Source organism: Hyperolius riggenbachi, chromosome 2 (genome assembly GCF_040937935.1).
Source record: "Hyperolius riggenbachi isolate aHypRig1 chromosome 2, aHypRig1.pri, whole genome shotgun sequence".
Classification (NCBI taxonomy): domain Eukaryota; kingdom Metazoa; phylum Chordata; class Amphibia; order Anura; family Hyperoliidae; genus Hyperolius; species Hyperolius riggenbachi.
The window spans coordinates 240,659,167-240,675,688 of record NC_090647.1 but is presented as its reverse complement, the minus strand read 5'-3'; the positions used below and the strand labels follow the sequence as shown (position 1 = coordinate 240,675,688).

General features: G+C 40.7%; 2 protein-coding genes across 36 annotated transcripts in view; one reads left to right on the top strand and one right to left on the bottom strand.

Annotated features, from left to right (window-relative positions):
* The window catches only part of ABI3BP (ABI family member 3 binding protein), a 500,595-nt gene extending 489,402 nt beyond the window's left edge, over positions 1-11,193 (top strand). For all 34 annotated transcript variants that reach the window (XM_068268431.1, XM_068268429.1, XM_068268426.1 and 31 more), the window contains 2 exons: positions 359-481; positions 9,535-11,193. In XM_068268431.1, the coding sequence (XP_068124532.1) occupies positions 359-481; positions 9,535-9,650 (239 nt within the window). In that variant the 3' untranslated portion in view covers positions 9,651-11,193. The remainder of the gene's footprint in view (positions 1-358; positions 482-9,534) is intronic.
* Positions 11,194-14,757: 3,564 nt separating this feature from the next.
* Positions 14,758-16,522, bottom strand: part of TFG (trafficking from ER to golgi regulator) — a 45,889-nt gene continuing 44,124 nt past the window's right edge. For both annotated transcript variants that reach the window (XM_068268393.1, XM_068268394.1), the window contains exons 7-8: positions 15,756-15,860; positions 14,758-15,512 (exon numbers count right to left, since the gene is read on the bottom strand). In XM_068268393.1, coding sequence (XP_068124494.1) covers positions 15,136-15,512; positions 15,756-15,860 — 482 coding nt within the window. In that variant the 3' untranslated portion in view covers positions 14,758-15,135. The remainder of the gene's footprint in view (positions 15,513-15,755; positions 15,861-16,522) is intronic.

The following is a 16,522-nucleotide window of genomic DNA, read 5'->3' as shown; positions in this document are numbered from 1 at the left end:
TGTGAACTGGGCCTCAATCAGTATAATCGTACAGCTGAAAAGAAGAAAGATTCCAGAAATACAGCAGGGCAAAGCTTTCATTTAACAAGAAAGCAGAGGTTTCTCTCTACTATGGAGATCAGGAAACCATCATTTTCACAGGTCAGTCTGGATAGCTACAGTAAAAGATTAATTTCAGCTTTTCAATTTCAGCTCAGTCATATGTTATAGGTAACAATTTATAATAAGTAAAACAATGACATGTTCCTGTTAAATATAATTTATGTATAGCTATGTTAGAGTGTTAATGCTAGGTGCAATCGGAGGATTATATTGTTTCTGCAACAGGAGTTATTATTCATATGGATTCTATTCCTAGGCACATTTTATAACATAGGAGACCAGTCTGGATATGGAGAGGATCACTGCCAGTTTGTAGACTCCTTCCTGGATGGAAGAACAGGACAGCAACTTTTACCGGAGCAGCTGACAACTAGAAAAGGTATCAATGCTTTTATATGTGAACTAAATCGTTTGTAACTGTTAACATGGTTTCTTTATTAGGTTTACTGTTAAATCTAACGGGGAGGGGGGCTGTACACCTGCAGGATTCTAAGCAGAGATGGTCTTTATCAGCCTCTCATCTACCACGTGTACAAAGCTTCAGGGCTGCAAGTGTATTTAAACCCCTTTTGCCTTTTAATCAGTACTGATACTTCTGACTAGGCCTGATAGCCCTAGAAGCTCTGCTACTAATTCCCTATTTGTTTGATCAATGAAACTTGCCTTGTCCTAACCATCCCTGCTCTGCTTATCCCATTATCGACTTTGGCCTGAACATAGACTTTGCTTTGCCTGCTGCCTATAATGACTCCTGGCCTGTTTAACGACCTTGCCTTACCAGCCAGTTGCTCTGACTTCTGCTTGTTCTTGTACTCCGTCCTCATTGTCATTGACCTAGACCTTCACCTAATCCATGAATTGGAGTTACTGCTGAACTTCACAATTGTGGAATCGCTTGTTCTTGGTCTGCAGGAAGATGATCCTAGGAGTTGAGACCTTGTGGCCACTTGAAGCAAAGAAGTCTGTTGCCCGCTGGGTTAGCGGACTATTGTCCCTTGCAGAGTGCTCTGGTGAAGAGCAGTGGTCACTTAGATTTTTCACCCTGGGTGATCCTGTGCCAATCACTGGCACAATGGTCAACAGGTCATGTCCTAGCAATCATTACATTAACATAAACATTACCACCTTAATTTATTAAATCTTTTTGTTGTTTATCAAAAAGGCAAATGTTCAACAATTGACAGTGAAAGGAAGATGCATAGTACTGGTCATACCAAAAAGCAATGTCAGGTGAATATGTTGAAACAAAAAACAGGAATTTAAGTATCCAATATTCCAGCAAACATATCGATATATACAGTGACATAAGCTATACCAAGATATATGAAAAGTAGCAGTAGTTAATCGTAGACCGGTGCTGCACAGAGCATAACAGGAGTAAGAGTAAGACAACATCAGGAATAAATACAATTATACATCAATCAGAGAAAGTCAATGGTATTAGGTGTGACATCTACTGTACATTGTTAATAACCAAATCAATACTACTTCCACAGAGATCTTCCTCCCATAATGTCCCAACTTAAATCATTCTGTATGCATATTTATATTCAATTAGATTAGAATAGTATCTAGAAATAAGTTTATCCAAATTCCTGTTCAGAAGCTAATTCTCCACAATGCCTGGGATTGAAGCAGCTGTAAGACCACCAAACATCACAAGGTTTAGTCCTGTATATTTATATCTAAATATTACAGTACTTTGTAATGAGTCTTTATCTTGTACTGGCATGCTGGGAAAAGCGATTTCCACTAAAATGAATGCTGCACCAAAATTGGCTTTGCTATCTGAATAAGAGGACTAGATTATGTGATTTCTAATTTAGAATGTCTATGCATGGAAACCCACGTGTGTCAGCTCACCTGTAATGGAACGAGTCTCTGTAAGCGGTCTTTGGGCTGACTGATTACAAGACACTGCTGCATGAGGTCACCTACAAAACTATTTCCTGACAAAGATGTAATTGCCGACTAGCAAATTCTTACAGTTAAAAATAATCCATGTAGTTCAGCTCTTAAATTACATTGGTTAAGGCTTCTGGCTGATCAGTAGTAGTTTATATATACTATACTGATTTCTAATTTTGTAGGCACTATTAAGTTTAATGTATACTGAAGTGCAATCATTACTATAATGAAAGACATAAGTAGAGATGATCATCTATTAAAACAGATCAGGGGGGGGGGGGGGGGAAAGATATATAGCGTAATAAGAGGGTTAATTAGAAGCATACTGCTAAAACTCATGAATATCCATGACCGGATTATTGAAATATGCTAGTGATTGTAAGCTGTCAACACATTTTAAAAATATTATGTAGTCGTAGCCAGTTGTCATGGAAGATCATTACAGTATACAACAACTGAGCTATTCCAGGCTAGCTAGCTTTATATTAGTTACATTTCAGGGCAGCCCTGCAAGACAGAAAGAATCCTCTTTATATGGAAATAAGAGAAAAAAAAACAATGCTTTGCAATGTCGCACTGATCATTACATGGAACTGGAAATAACAGTAAACTATGTAGAGAAGACAACATTTATATCACGCCTTTCTCCTGGAGTACTCAAAGTGCCACTAGGACACACTCTATAGGCAGTAGCATTTCTAGGGAGTCTTTTCCAAGGTCTCCTACTGACTAGGTACAGGCTTACTGAGCAGGAAGAGCCAAGATTCGAACCCAAGTCTACTGTGTCAGAGGCAGAGCCCTTAAACAGTACACTGCAGGAGATGCATAGGGGTAGTCGAAAACAATTCTGACAGCAAGTTGTTTCTTGTTAAAGGGGATCAGTGATAACATATAACAGGCATGTTTCTTGTTATAGTTGTGCTCATAAGTTTACATACCCAGGTAGAATTTGTGAAATATTGGCCTTTTCTAGAGCTTATGATTGGCAATGCTCAAAATGTTCTCTTTCATTCATAGTTAGTGGTTGGGTGAAGCCATCTATTATCACTCAATTGTGTGGTGTTTAGCACCATAATGACAATTAGAAGCACTCAAATAGCCTTGATCAGAAGTTTACATCCCCTTGAAGTTTTTGGCCTGATAATATAAACAAACAGGCTTACTAGATGTTATGGATATTGTCTCATAATAACAGTAGTATGTGTAAAAAGTCAGTGAGATTCTGGGTCTTGACAGTCAGCTGCACATTTCAGTTATGGAGAAAGCAAAAGAATTGTCAAAGGGCCTGAGAGAGAGGGTTGTTCAATCTAATAAAACTGTAGAAAGTTATAAAAGGATATCCATAAAGTTGAGAATGTCAATCAGTAGAGTAGGAACCCACTAGCAACGCTCTTCTGAACCTTTTCTAAGTGCTTTTGATTTAAAAAGCTCTTGTTAATGTACTGCTATGTGTGTGTGATCCCAACTTGAGGGATGTGATTTTTTTTTTAAATCCCTTGTAGCATTACATATTGTCCACTAGGTCCCACTACAGCACTCCAGTTTCCAAGCCGCCCCGGGCACCCAAATTTCCTGTACCGAAATTTGCACTCATCATCCCAGAAGCTGCGCATTGGACACACATGGACATTCCAACATGGCTATGATGTAGTTCATTGATGTGGTTACAATACCTCACCAGGAGATGTAATCACATCTTCCGGCATGCATCATGGTTGATAGGGACATCGGACAAAACTGCGGGAACCTGCAGCTCTGTAGCACAGGGTGGGGGGGAAAGAATAGAAAATGGAGGCATCCATGTAGGCGGGGGGCAATGGAGCAGTCCTCAGTAGGGGAGTAAATCACCCCCAAAGCCTACAGTTTACAAACCTCCCTTAGGGGGGAGGTTCATTTGACATGTTTTAAAAATAGTGCTCAGTTCCCTTTAACTGAATAGGAGTCCAATGGCTCACATACCTGCCCTTAGGCAAGGACCCCACTTGTCAAATTGTATGCAGTTTCCCTCATGCAAAATTGCATTACGAATGAAAACCAATGTTAGTCAATGGAATGGTTCAAACTTGAATGCAATTTTCACATGCAGGGGAAAAATGTACATCTTGGAACATATCACTAATTGTGTGTTTTCACATGGACAATCATTAGTTTCTGTGGAAAAAAGATTGTGTGCAGCAAAACCCGACAGGTGTGGTCCCTGCCTTAAGGCTCATACACACATCAGACTATAGTCTTTGGAAAATGAAAGATCACAGACCAATCTTACCACCCTTCATGTAGTATGAGAGCCATACCTTCACAGTCTATTCTATGAAGCTGAACTCCCCATCAGACAGAAATCTTTGCAAGATGCTGTACACACTCAAAAGACCTGTAGCTGCAAAAGATCTGTTCCTGCCAAAAATCCATTCCTGCAAATTGCAATTATAGTCTATGAGATCTGCAGATCATCATACACACATAATTTAACTGACATTCATCTGCAGATCCGATCCACCAGGATGGATTTTCAGATCTGCGGATGATTGCTTGATCTGCAGATGAATGTCAGTTAAATCATGTGTGTATGATGATCTGCAGATCTCATAGACTATCATTGCAATTTGCAGGAATGGATTTTTGGCAGGAACAGATCTTTTGCAGATACTGATCTTTTGTGTCTGTACAGCATCTGTGTGTGCAGCATCTTGCAAAGATTCTTTTCTGATGTGGAGTTCAGCTCCATAGAATAGACTGTGTAGAGTATGGCTCTCATACTACATGGAAGGGGGTAACATTGGTCTGTGATCTTTCATTTTCAAAAGACTATAGTCTGATGTGTGTATGTGGCCTTAGTGTCAGCAAGCCAGGGAGGGAGGTGAATTACCTCTAATGCAGGAACAGAAAATAGTAGTAACCTGGCAGAGGTACTAACCCTCCCGCAATCTATCTAAAACCAAAAACTGTTTTGGCTGGAGCTGAGCTCTAACTGGCTGCAGTTCCCATAGTGTTATTATGTAAACTCAATAATATAAAGTCATTCCTTAGGTTACATAACACCCGAGTTACGTTAGAATGTTGAAGATACATTGTATATGCTTGGTTCTCTGTTAGCATTTCCACAGAGGGCTTCGACTGACATACTATGGTTAATAAGCAGGCACAGTGAGATAAAGGATACTTCATGCCAAGCCTGGACACAAATGCTGGGTTTGTTCTCGATTAGCAGTGCATTCGCTGCCAGAGCAATTATATCACTTCTGATTTCACTTGCACTCACTCAGTCCAAACGTTATTTTCACACATATTAAAGTTGAATTCTGGGCAAACAGATAAATACACACATGAAATACAGCATGTGAAACTTATCTACCAAGAGATGTAGAATTTCAACCCACCAATCACGTAGCTCAATGACTCTAGACTGCACCGCCAGCAATCTAATCTCATTTTTCTCTTTGATACTTGAACAAATGCAGAGAAGTCAGAACATGCTGACTAGTTTGAAACTGAGTACACCAAATTACCAAAGATTGTTTGCTAGTCACATGGTTTCTCAAGAGGAAACTAAGTGCAACTGCACTGAGAGGTATATGAAGGCTGCCATAATTAGTTCCTTTTAAAAATTAAGTCCTTGGAGATCAGCAGGACTAAAAAAGTACTGCTGATCTCTTTCCTGAGTCTAGTCAGACTTAATTCAGAAACATCTGATCTGCATGCTTGTCCACAGTCTGTGGCTAAAAGTTTTAGGAGGAGGATACCCAGCTAATTTGCATTGTTTAAAAGGAAATAAATGTCATGTATATGGAGAAGGTAAAAGGAGGGCTGGCACACAAGACTGGCCACCAGCAATCTGTCCCCCTGGCGATGTAATGTGCTTCCAGCAGTGGCAATTCACAGCAGCAGTGGTAAGGATACAAAACAGTGCGACATGGCTGTCCCCTCCTGAGGCACAGAGGTGATCGGCTGTCATAGGCTGAAGCCTATGACAGCTGATCACGGGGATTGGCTGGCGGGGGGAATAGAATAGTTTAAAGAAAAACAACACAATTTTATTACAAAAACACACACAAACATCTGGGGGGGCGATCAGACCCCACCAACAGACAGCTCTGTTGATGGGGAGAAAAGGGGGGGGGGGGATTACTTGTGTGCCGTTTCATGTGGTCCTGCAGCTTAGCCTTAAAGCTGTAGTGGCCAGTTTAATGAAAAATGCCCTAGTCTTTAGTTAAAGGTTATGATGCTGTTGTGTATCTTTTAGACCAGAGAGGACATAGTGAGTTCAGGTCCACTTTAACTGTAGGGATGGTCCATGAGATGCACATCATTTTGAGTTGAAACAGGATTATACATGTATGCAGCTTGCAAATTGACCAATCAAGTGAAGCCAACGTTTTATTTTCAAACTGCATACAATATTTACATAAGCTCTCTGAATGAATTTCATCTCATTGACTACCTGGTCACCTGTTGTCCGCTTCAAGCGCAAGCCAGCTATCCCGTTAGTTCCTTTTGAGGTGGTATAGGGTTCACAAACGTCTAGTAAGAGAGCAGCAGATGCGAGTATTATGGTAGGGAGCACGCTTATAATCGCATGCGGTTTCCACAGAATGGGGAAAGCATGTGAAATTGCACATTAGTCTATAGGCCACACAAAAATTGTATTGGGATGCATTTTCGAATGTGATTTTATGTGCCACTTCACCACTGAGGGGTTTTACCCCTTCAGCATCCGAGCAATTTTCTCCTTTCAGCGCTCCTTACATTCATTCGCCTATAACTTTATCATTACTTATCACAATAAAATGAACTATATCTTGTTTTTTTCACCACCAATTAGGCTTTCTTTAGGTGGGACACTATGCCAAGAATTATTTTATTCTAAATGTGTTTTAATGGGAAAATCCAAAAACATTTGGAAAAAAAAACATTTTTCAGTTTTCCGCCATTGTTTTTAAATAATGCATGCTACTATAATTAAAATCCATGTAACTTATATGCCCATTTGTCCCAGTTATTACACCGTATAAATTATGTCCCTATCACAATGTTTGGCGCCAATATTTTATTTTATTATTATTTTATTTGCAAATAAAGGTTCATTTTTTTCAGTTTTACGTCTATCCCTAATTACAAGCCCATAATTTATAAAGTAACAGTGTTATACCCTCTTGATATAAATATTTAAAGATTTCAGTCCTTAAAGTAACTATTTAAGTTTTTTTATTGTAATTTTTTTTAATTTATTTTAATATTACAAAAAAAAATATTGGTAACAATTGGGGAGTGTGGGAGTTAATGAGTTAAAATTAATAGTGATAATTTATTTGTATGTAAAAAATGTTTTTGGGTGTAGTATTGTAGTAGGGTGTAGTACATTTTTTTTTTACAGGTGTCCTACAAGCGTCGGAAGGACGCTTGCAGGAAGGGAGGCTGTGAAACTGAGTTTTTTCACAATGATCGGCTGCTTCTCGTAGAAGCATGCTGATCATTGCGGGGGCAGAGATCAACGAACGGGAATGTATTTTCCCGTTCATTGATCTCCGGGTGAGCGGGCAGCGGCGTGCACAATCGCGGGAGTGCGGACAGCGGCGGGGGGTGCGTATATCTACGCTCCGGGCGGGGAACTGAAGTCCAAAAGCGCGTAGATATACTGTACCCGGGCGGCGAAGTGGTTAAGATCGAACAGCTAGTTCCTTCTTCCCAAATACTGTATGCAAATCACACACACACAAACTTATGGAAGACAATTAAAGACTGCTATTTATTTTCTGCATGCTTACCGCTGAAATACCTCATGTTTTACCTCACTTTATGCATTTACCTCATGTTCAGAAATGGAGTAAAATCTTTCAGAATTGCTGCAAAAAAAAAAAAAAAAAAAAAAAAAAAAAGGAAAATACCTTATGAGGTATTTTACCTACAAAAAAATAAAATATTTACCTCACATAGCTACCAGAATTGAGGCCGTTGTCACTAGTAAAATGTTATTTTTCTGTGTAGTACATGGCAGAGATGGGCTGAATTGGGATAACATTTACTGGAGGTTTACATTAAAAAGCACCTTCATTGTAAGGGCTGGTTCAGACGGACGCTTGCAGAGCGTTTACAGCCAGCGTTCGGGGCTTGGCGTTAAACGCTCCCATTCAACTGAATGGGAGCGTTTGTACCAAGCTTTCATGCGCGTTTGCACGAACGCGGCGTTCGGGTCCCGATTTTCCCTGGCGTTCAAGGAGCCCCTGGAAGCTACATGTAGCTTCCAGGGGCAGGTAACCGCTACGGGTAATGTCCCCCTAGGGGAAGAAAAAACGCGACCGCATCCGAACGCAACGCGAACGCTGCTGAAAGCCCGAACGCATTGCTGCCGCGATGCCAATGAACGCGACGCCTCCAAACGTCCGTCTGAACCAGCCCTAAATTACACATTTAATCAATCCTCTTCTCATACAAAGTTATAACAACCTGCTGGGTCTTTTTCTTATGAATGCCTCTCAGAGCCTTGTGTCTGCCAGCTTCCGGCACTTAGCCCAAAAAGGGCCTAGGCCTAGGGCGGTGTTTTCTCTATCTTTAATAGAGGGCCTATGCCCTTTTCTGCAAGGGGGTGGGGCTAAGTGCCAGAAGCTGGCAGACACAAGGCTCAGAGAGGCAATCAGAAGAAAAAGACTCAGCAGATTGTTATAACTTTGTATGAGAAGAGGATCTATTAAATGTGTGATTTATATGTATTTTTACAGCTAATACATATCCCGCAGTTTGTTTACTTTCTGCTTTCATGGAAGCAGACAGATCGTTAACATTGTGCGCTTTCAAATGAGCTTATCTGCCATGGCAGTCAGCTGACACACCTGAGGGATCAAATTACAACTTGTACTTAGTCACAGATGAGGGGTAATCAGTCAGGCTTAACTATCTAAATACATACAGGGTACATTTCTCTGTTTACCTTCTGTCCTGTGCAAGAGTTCAGATCCACTTTAACCTTCCTGGCGGTAAGCTCGGGCTATGCCGCGCAGGAGGATATCTCAGCCCCTGGTGGGGCGATTCGCCCCATTTAAAGTGCTGTACGTACAGCTTGATCGCCGCCGCTCTGCGGCGCTCGACCCGCAAACAGCGGCGGAAGAGAGGCCTCCCCCCCCGCCAGAGCCCTGCGCTGCCCGGACCAATGACTTTCGGGCAGCGCTAAGGGCTGGATCGGAGGCGTCTGACGTCAGGACGTCGGCTGACGTCATTCCGATCATCGCCATGGCGACAGGAAAAGCCAAACAAGGAAACGCGTTCTATACGCTTTCCCGTTTGCTATTGATGCCGGCGACGATCGCACTAGTGGGACACATGCGCCCTCTGCTATTTCATGTAGCTACCACTCTGGTAGCTTTACATAAAACAAAATGTATTTCTGCTTATTTGGCAGAATTAATTAACCGCCAGGAGGGTTAATGCAAAATGAAAAAAACAATCTATTTTATGCAGGAAAAGGTAGCAACCTTTCAAATATATTATTGCTTTTATCTTTCCTCTTTAAGCCTTCCCTCTGATTTCTTGCAGGATTTTACAGATCGGTACGCCAGCAGCCAGTGGATTTTGGAGAAATAGGAGGACAGTCACATAACAGCTACGTCCATTGGTATGAGTGCGGAATATCAATACCTGGGAAATGGTAGGAAGACTCATATGACAACGGATTCATGGACAGAATCACTCCAACCCAAACTATCATTTCTACAGAGAATGCGCTAGCTTCAGTCTACTTTCATTACTTACAGGTCTACTAATGTAAAATACTTATGAAATCTTTCAACTCACAAGATTATTAAGGAGTTAACAGACTGCTTCCATATTTATCAAGCGTAAAACTAAGGATATTGTTTTCATAGGATAAAATCTCGGGAAGCTGGCTCCCTGGTTTTGGTATTTTGAAAAAAAGAGCAGTGTCTAAGTTATTTATCACAATGTTGTAAGAAATATTTTGATGCAAATTTCTATTCAGTATACAGTATTCTTGAAAGAACTTGTTTACGATAATTAAGAATTCTCTATTCATGGTAATCTTCGTCGAGCTTCATCGTGTTTTAATTTATTTTGCTGGCACAAAAACGTCTGTGTGATTTGAGATTTACCACATGATGGTGACAGAGTTCCCTGTGAGGAGTCAGTTTTGTTTATTGGTGCCGACAGCTGGTATTTCATGCAAAGAGTGTAAAAATATTTTAGTTTTACTTTAGTGACAAATTGGGATAAAATATGTTCAAAACACTTGGAATGTTTAGAAAGTAAAATTAGAATAGTACAGGAACACTGAACTCCAGGTAATGAGTAAAATGAGTTAACTTGTAACACCCAAGAAGCATTGTGCTGTGCTAAAGCCAGAATGACAAGAAAATGTACCTTTCATCATAATTCAGGTAATCCCTTGTAGTCAGCAACGACATTGGACAGGCCTGCAGTCTCCAGTCACAATTCGACACAACGTTCCTCTCATATTCCAATGTGTTTAGTATTCAGACAAGCAATCTGACTCAAACCATGACAGACAGCTGACTACTGAGGGAGGAGTTTAAGGTTAGAAAATACTGATTATTTTTCTTCACATTATTTTGGATACCCTACTAAGTACCATTTATGTGAGACCACAGTGAGAACAGCACCGGAACCAAAGAAAGCATTGACTAGTACCTTACCAGCTAATATTCAGAGGCTGTTTAGAAGACAGAAATACCGGCAATTTTAAAGGCTTAGGTAGTCGGGCACAAATGATGAAAGGAAACAAATGCTAGTCATTTGGCAAATATGCTGTGTCACTTTCATAACTTTTAATCCACTAGTTTCAGGTTATGCCACAGTATAAGCCTCAGTTTCATATTGTAAATTTTCATGTTGGGTTGGAGTTCTACACTGTTAATGTTGTCAGTCATTAGCGATCTAGTCAGATTAAGTTCCATATTGTGGTCACGGTAGATGGATAGACGAATGATTCTAATGAGGCAGGTACTTAATTGTGTTCATTCTCTGGTGCAAGATTTTCTTTTTCCAGCTACAGACATTTAAAATTAACATAAGCATGTGATTTATAAATAGATTTGTAATTAACTTTTTACAGAATGTACAGTATATCCAAAGCAGCTTTATTTCCCAAAGCAACGTGGTTTTGTATCTGAAAATAGCCTTATATGAACTCTACAATAAAGACTTTGATTTTGTTTTTTATCACCGGTATTTTATTTTGAGTTCTGCATATATTTCAAATTGTATTTTTTTTGTCAGAATGGAACATGTTTAAAAGGGTATCAAACATACTTTCCATGTATCTATTATAGCAGCACAGCACTGGGATAATGAAAAATATGCCAAACCTGTTATGCCTAGTACACACCATACAATTTTCTGTAAGATTTTCTGTTAAGGTGGCAATACATTAGAACGATTATGGGCAGATTTGACCAAGAGACAAATTTTTCTCTAATCGAATCTGATTAGAGATAAATTGGTCTGTAGTCGAATCTGCTCATACACTACAGGCCGATTCCCGTCCGATTTCAGCATGAAATCAGCAGGGAATCAGCTGAGCTGCTGCGTCCGCCCTGTGCTGCCCCCAAAATGTATGTAGTGTAGTGCATTTGTACATCACCTGTCCTGTAGCAGCTTCCCCACGGTGTCCGTCCATCTCACCGGGTAACAGCCGCATACACGCTAGCAGCACATAGCGTCAGACGCCATGTATGCGGAACCCGGCGAGATGGACGGAAACCGCGTGGAGGCCGACACCGGACAGGTAATGTATAAATGCACTACACTACAAACATTTATACATTGCTGCGGGGGGTTCGTCGTGTCGTCGCTCGTTCGCAATTCCGCCTCGCAACCGACCAACTTCAGCCCGAAATTTTCCAGCATGCGCGATCGATCGTGCGGACAATTTCTGTACCGAAATTGGTTGCTTTGTCGGTCGGGCATGCACTTGGCAGCACCAATTTTCATTCAATTCCATTATAATAATCGAATTGGATGGTCGATTGGTTGGTTGGCTAGTGTATGGCCCCCTTTAGATTTACCTGCCAGATAGATAATTTGCAACATGTTGGAAATTATCTATCTAACCATCTATCTACATAGCAATTAAGCATTGTTCTACTCAGCAGGAGATAACCAGAAGACAATGCACCAGAGATAATGACCAGTCTCTACCAGCACTTTACAGAAAATTATGTAATTACAGAAAATCTATCTAACAGAAAATTTGTATGGTGTGTACTAGGCTTTAGTGCTGAATAGCAATTGTTAATGACATGTAAATTACAAGTTGATGTAGGATTACGCAAATTTATGCGGCTTGAAAATGGACCAATCAAGTTTTACCGCCGCAGGTTCTGATTGATTCATTTTCAAAATAAAAAAAAAAAAAAAATGATTTGCATGTCATTCACCAACCCTAGTGCTGAACCAAACCAAACTGAAGAGGACACTTTACATTAAAGGGTACCTGAACTGATATGTGACATGAGGAGATAAACATAGGTACATACAGCAGTAGTCCTACTAAGAAATTGTCTGAAGTCCCTTTCCATTTCTCTGCATTTTCCTTTGAATTTCTGTAGATACATTTAAATTAAGTACTATTGGATTGCACTTTAGTGAACCTAAAGTAAAAAAAGAAAAAATTGCCCATTTACTCACCTGGGGCTTCTTCCAGTCCCCTGGTCCCTCTTTGTCACCCCACACTCCACCATTTCTCAGGTGTCCCTCCCCCTCCATGCTCAATTCACGGCCCCGTGCCACACGCATCCCTTACTCCTGTGGCCTGGGGTGCTCTGTGCAGTAAGCAAAAATTGCTACCGCTCATGCAAAGAACTTACATGCCTTCGCAGTGGTTGGCCAACTTGACAGTGGGACGGATTATGGGGGAGCAAGGGAAAAACATGAGCATGGGATAACTGCAAGGGACCAAGACTTCAAAGGTCTGGAAGAAGTGCCAGGTAAGTAAAATGGGCAATGGCCTCAATTCACTAAGATCATGCTGGAGATAAGGCAAGAGAAAACTTACCTCTACACAGTGAGTTATTTTATCTCTTCATTCCTTAAGTTACCTCCTTTGTAGTTAATTTACCTCCTCTAGTTAATTTACCTCCTCTGTAGTTATTTTCACACGCAGTAAATTAACAGCCTGTCTTTAACTCTGGAGTTATTTTAAGGATTGAAGTGTCAACTTACAGACAGAAGAGTTAACTTTAGGTTTGCCTGAGGTAAAATGTTTCCTGAATACTACATGCCTCATCACCATGGTAACAACTCTAAAACGTTATTAAAGACAGGAGATAAGCTTAGTGAATTGAGGACAATGGCCTCAATTCACTAAGCTTATCTCCTGTCTTTAATAACGTTTCTAGAGTTGTTACCATGGTGATAAGGCATGTAGTATTCAGGAAACATTTTACCCAGCAGCCTGCGCGCGATCTCCTGCAAAACCGAGCCCTAGGACTTTATGCCAATCGGCGTTAGGCGGTCCTGGGGCTGCCGCCACGCCCATCGGCATGACGCGGTCGGCAAGAGGTTAATCATCAAAATTATTTAAAAAAAAAAAAAAAAAGGCTTTACATGTAATGAACCCATTTCATACATTTGTTTTACCTTTTAAGTTGAATTATTGAAATAAATTAACATTTGCACATTATTCTAATTTTTCAAATTTCACCTGCCAGTAATATCTAACACAAATTTACTTTCTCATCCTTTTATTGGCATCTAATGAGCAACAAAAAAAAACAAAAAAAAAAAACAGAAAAAACAAAACAAAAAAACCACCGACTTAATAAAAAAGTGCTCAAAAAAGGGTAGTATGCAGGTAAAGTAAGGAGAATATAGGATCATAAATCTTTGCCCATATGTTATATCTTGTTTACCTTTTCACGATCTTGCTTGTATAATACACTTTCATCACCTAGCAAGCAATAGGATACTAAGAATAAGGAGAGAGAGGCAATCAAACCTTAATCCGAGACAGCTTATTAGGTGCATTTTTGCTTGCTAGGTGCTGAAAAGATATCAATTAAAGTGAACCAGAGAAGAAGCACCCTCATGTACTTACCATATACAGTATATCAGTGGGAACATTAGAGAAAACACACTACCCTGCTTTCTGTTTCATCCTTCACTGCTCAGCCTGCCTGTTACCAGCCCTGATAAAGTTCCAGACTGAGCATTCAGTCTGGCTTTGCTCAGGAATCAATATAGCCAAGTCATTATAACAGAGCAAGAAGGGGGCAGGCTTGGGATTGAAAAGACAGAATACAGACTCCGCTATAATGATTCCTGAGCAAAGCCAGACTGAATGTTCAGTCTGGGATTTTATTAGGGCTGATAACAGGCAGGCTGAGCAGTGTAGGATGAAACAGAAAGCAGGCAGGGTAGGTGTTTTCTCTGTTCCCACTAATATATATGGTGAAATACATGAGGGTGCTTCGTCTCTGGTTCACTTTAAATATCAGTGGGAACAGAGAAAACACCTACCCTGCTTTCTGTTTCATGTTTGCCTTAATAAGGCCCCTTTTCCATGAGCAGTTGATGGGCAGTGAAAAGCCTCTCAAACTCTCACAACTGCCTGGCAGCTGCTCACTAATCAACAACCTCTCTTCTGTTTAAAATTAAAAGTTTGCAAACATCCATGCAAGACACTAGTTTCAATTACAAAAAAAAAAAAAAATCAGGAGAAAACTAAACAGCAAGGGTCAAAACAGGGAAGATATAAACTGGTCATAAATTCACACAATCATTAAATGAGTTTTAACAGTTTATTAGGTTTCAGTGTGACTGTTAGATTTTGTATATAATACCTACTTTATACTTCAGCAACAGGTCTAATTGGACACATGAGATCATTAAAAACAATAAGTGGGGTTTAGCGTGTTTTCACGTGTCTGACAAGGCAGTCTAGTGTGCCAAACACATCATTGGTATGGGACTTAGATTTCAACTAGAGAGCAGATACAATCAAAAAGCAGGAATAATCATTTGGTTTCATCCTCCGGAAAAGATGCACAACATTAAAAAAGCAAAGAACGCTTTTCTTCTGCTGTCTGAAGTTTCATTACAAATGTAAGCATCAGATCAGAGTCTGTTTGGATGGAAACAGCTCTAGCAGCATATTTAGTGTACTTATCGGTAACCAGGGCCAGGTTGGGTGTATCCCTGACCGAATGGGTGGCGATTACGAGCATAGGGATTAGGCCCACTTGGAGGAGGAGTTACAGTACTACCAGGTGGGGCATTAAATCCTGCTCTAGGTTGATAGCTGCCTGGTTGGCTTGGTGCCATCCCAGGCTGGGAAGCAGGAGCAACATTGTAGTTGGCAGGCTGAGAGGCCTGTGTAGTGTAAGTCTGTGGTGGGTAGGTGCCAGCAGGGTACTGTTGAGGAGCCTGTGATGGTAGTTGCTGTGCTTGGCCTTGAAAGCCAGATGCAGGAGCCTGGGCCGCTTGCTGGCTGTAGCCAGGAAATTGCTGTGGTGCCTGGGGTGCTGTTTGTTGACTGTAGCCTAGAAGACAGTACAAAACAAAACTCAGCCATGAACCATATAAACACATGTTTAAGAAGTTTCCTATGGAAATACACTAGTTACAGTTAACTTCACAGGGAATGTTATGCCTCAGTGCCCAATAAAACTTAGGTTTCTCTGCTTTGGAGACTACCAAATGATGCTTGAAATATCTAAACATCACGCTCATAAACTACTGTTCTCAGGGTGAATATGGATGTTGTGCATTAATCTGTCTCTTACCGGGATACTGCATTCCATACTGCTGCTGTGGCTGAGCTGGAGGTTGAGGCTGACCTTGACCTGTAGGATATCCAGGCTGCTGGGGATACTGCTGATACATTTGGCCTATACACAAAAGGCAAGACATTCAATATTGTACATAACACATTGCTCAACATGGCAACCATAGCCAGGTCTGACTGAGGAGTAACTGTATGATACTAACTTATTTGGAAAGATTTACAGTAAGAAATATAAACCTTATTACCATACACACCTTCCAATCAGTTTTCCTTTTTACAATGATAAATAAACGGATTTAAAAGTACACTAATGCGAAATCCTTCATTTTTAATTACCGACTTAGTAGTTAGTAATAATAATAATGGCAGTATTTGTATAGCGCCTTTCTCCTGTCGGACTCAAAGCGCTTGCGAGGCAGCCACTAGAGCGCACTCAGTAGGCAGTAGCAGTGTTAGGGAGTCTTGCCCAATGAACTCCTTACTGAATTACTGGCTTACTGAACAGGCAGAGCCGAGATTCGAACCCAGGTCGCCCATGTCAGAGGCAGAGCCCTTAACCAGTACACCATCCAGCCAGTAGAATGCTTCAATACAAGACTCACTACACTGACGCGGACGGACTCTGGAAGCTCTCTAAATGTGTTTTTTTTTTTTTTATCACCCTCCCTGTCATACAAATCACTGGAAACACTCGCGCGGTTTCTCCTCCGGCATGCACACACTAAATGCACCAACACTTCTCCCCCTGCAGGCAATTAAGCAAGG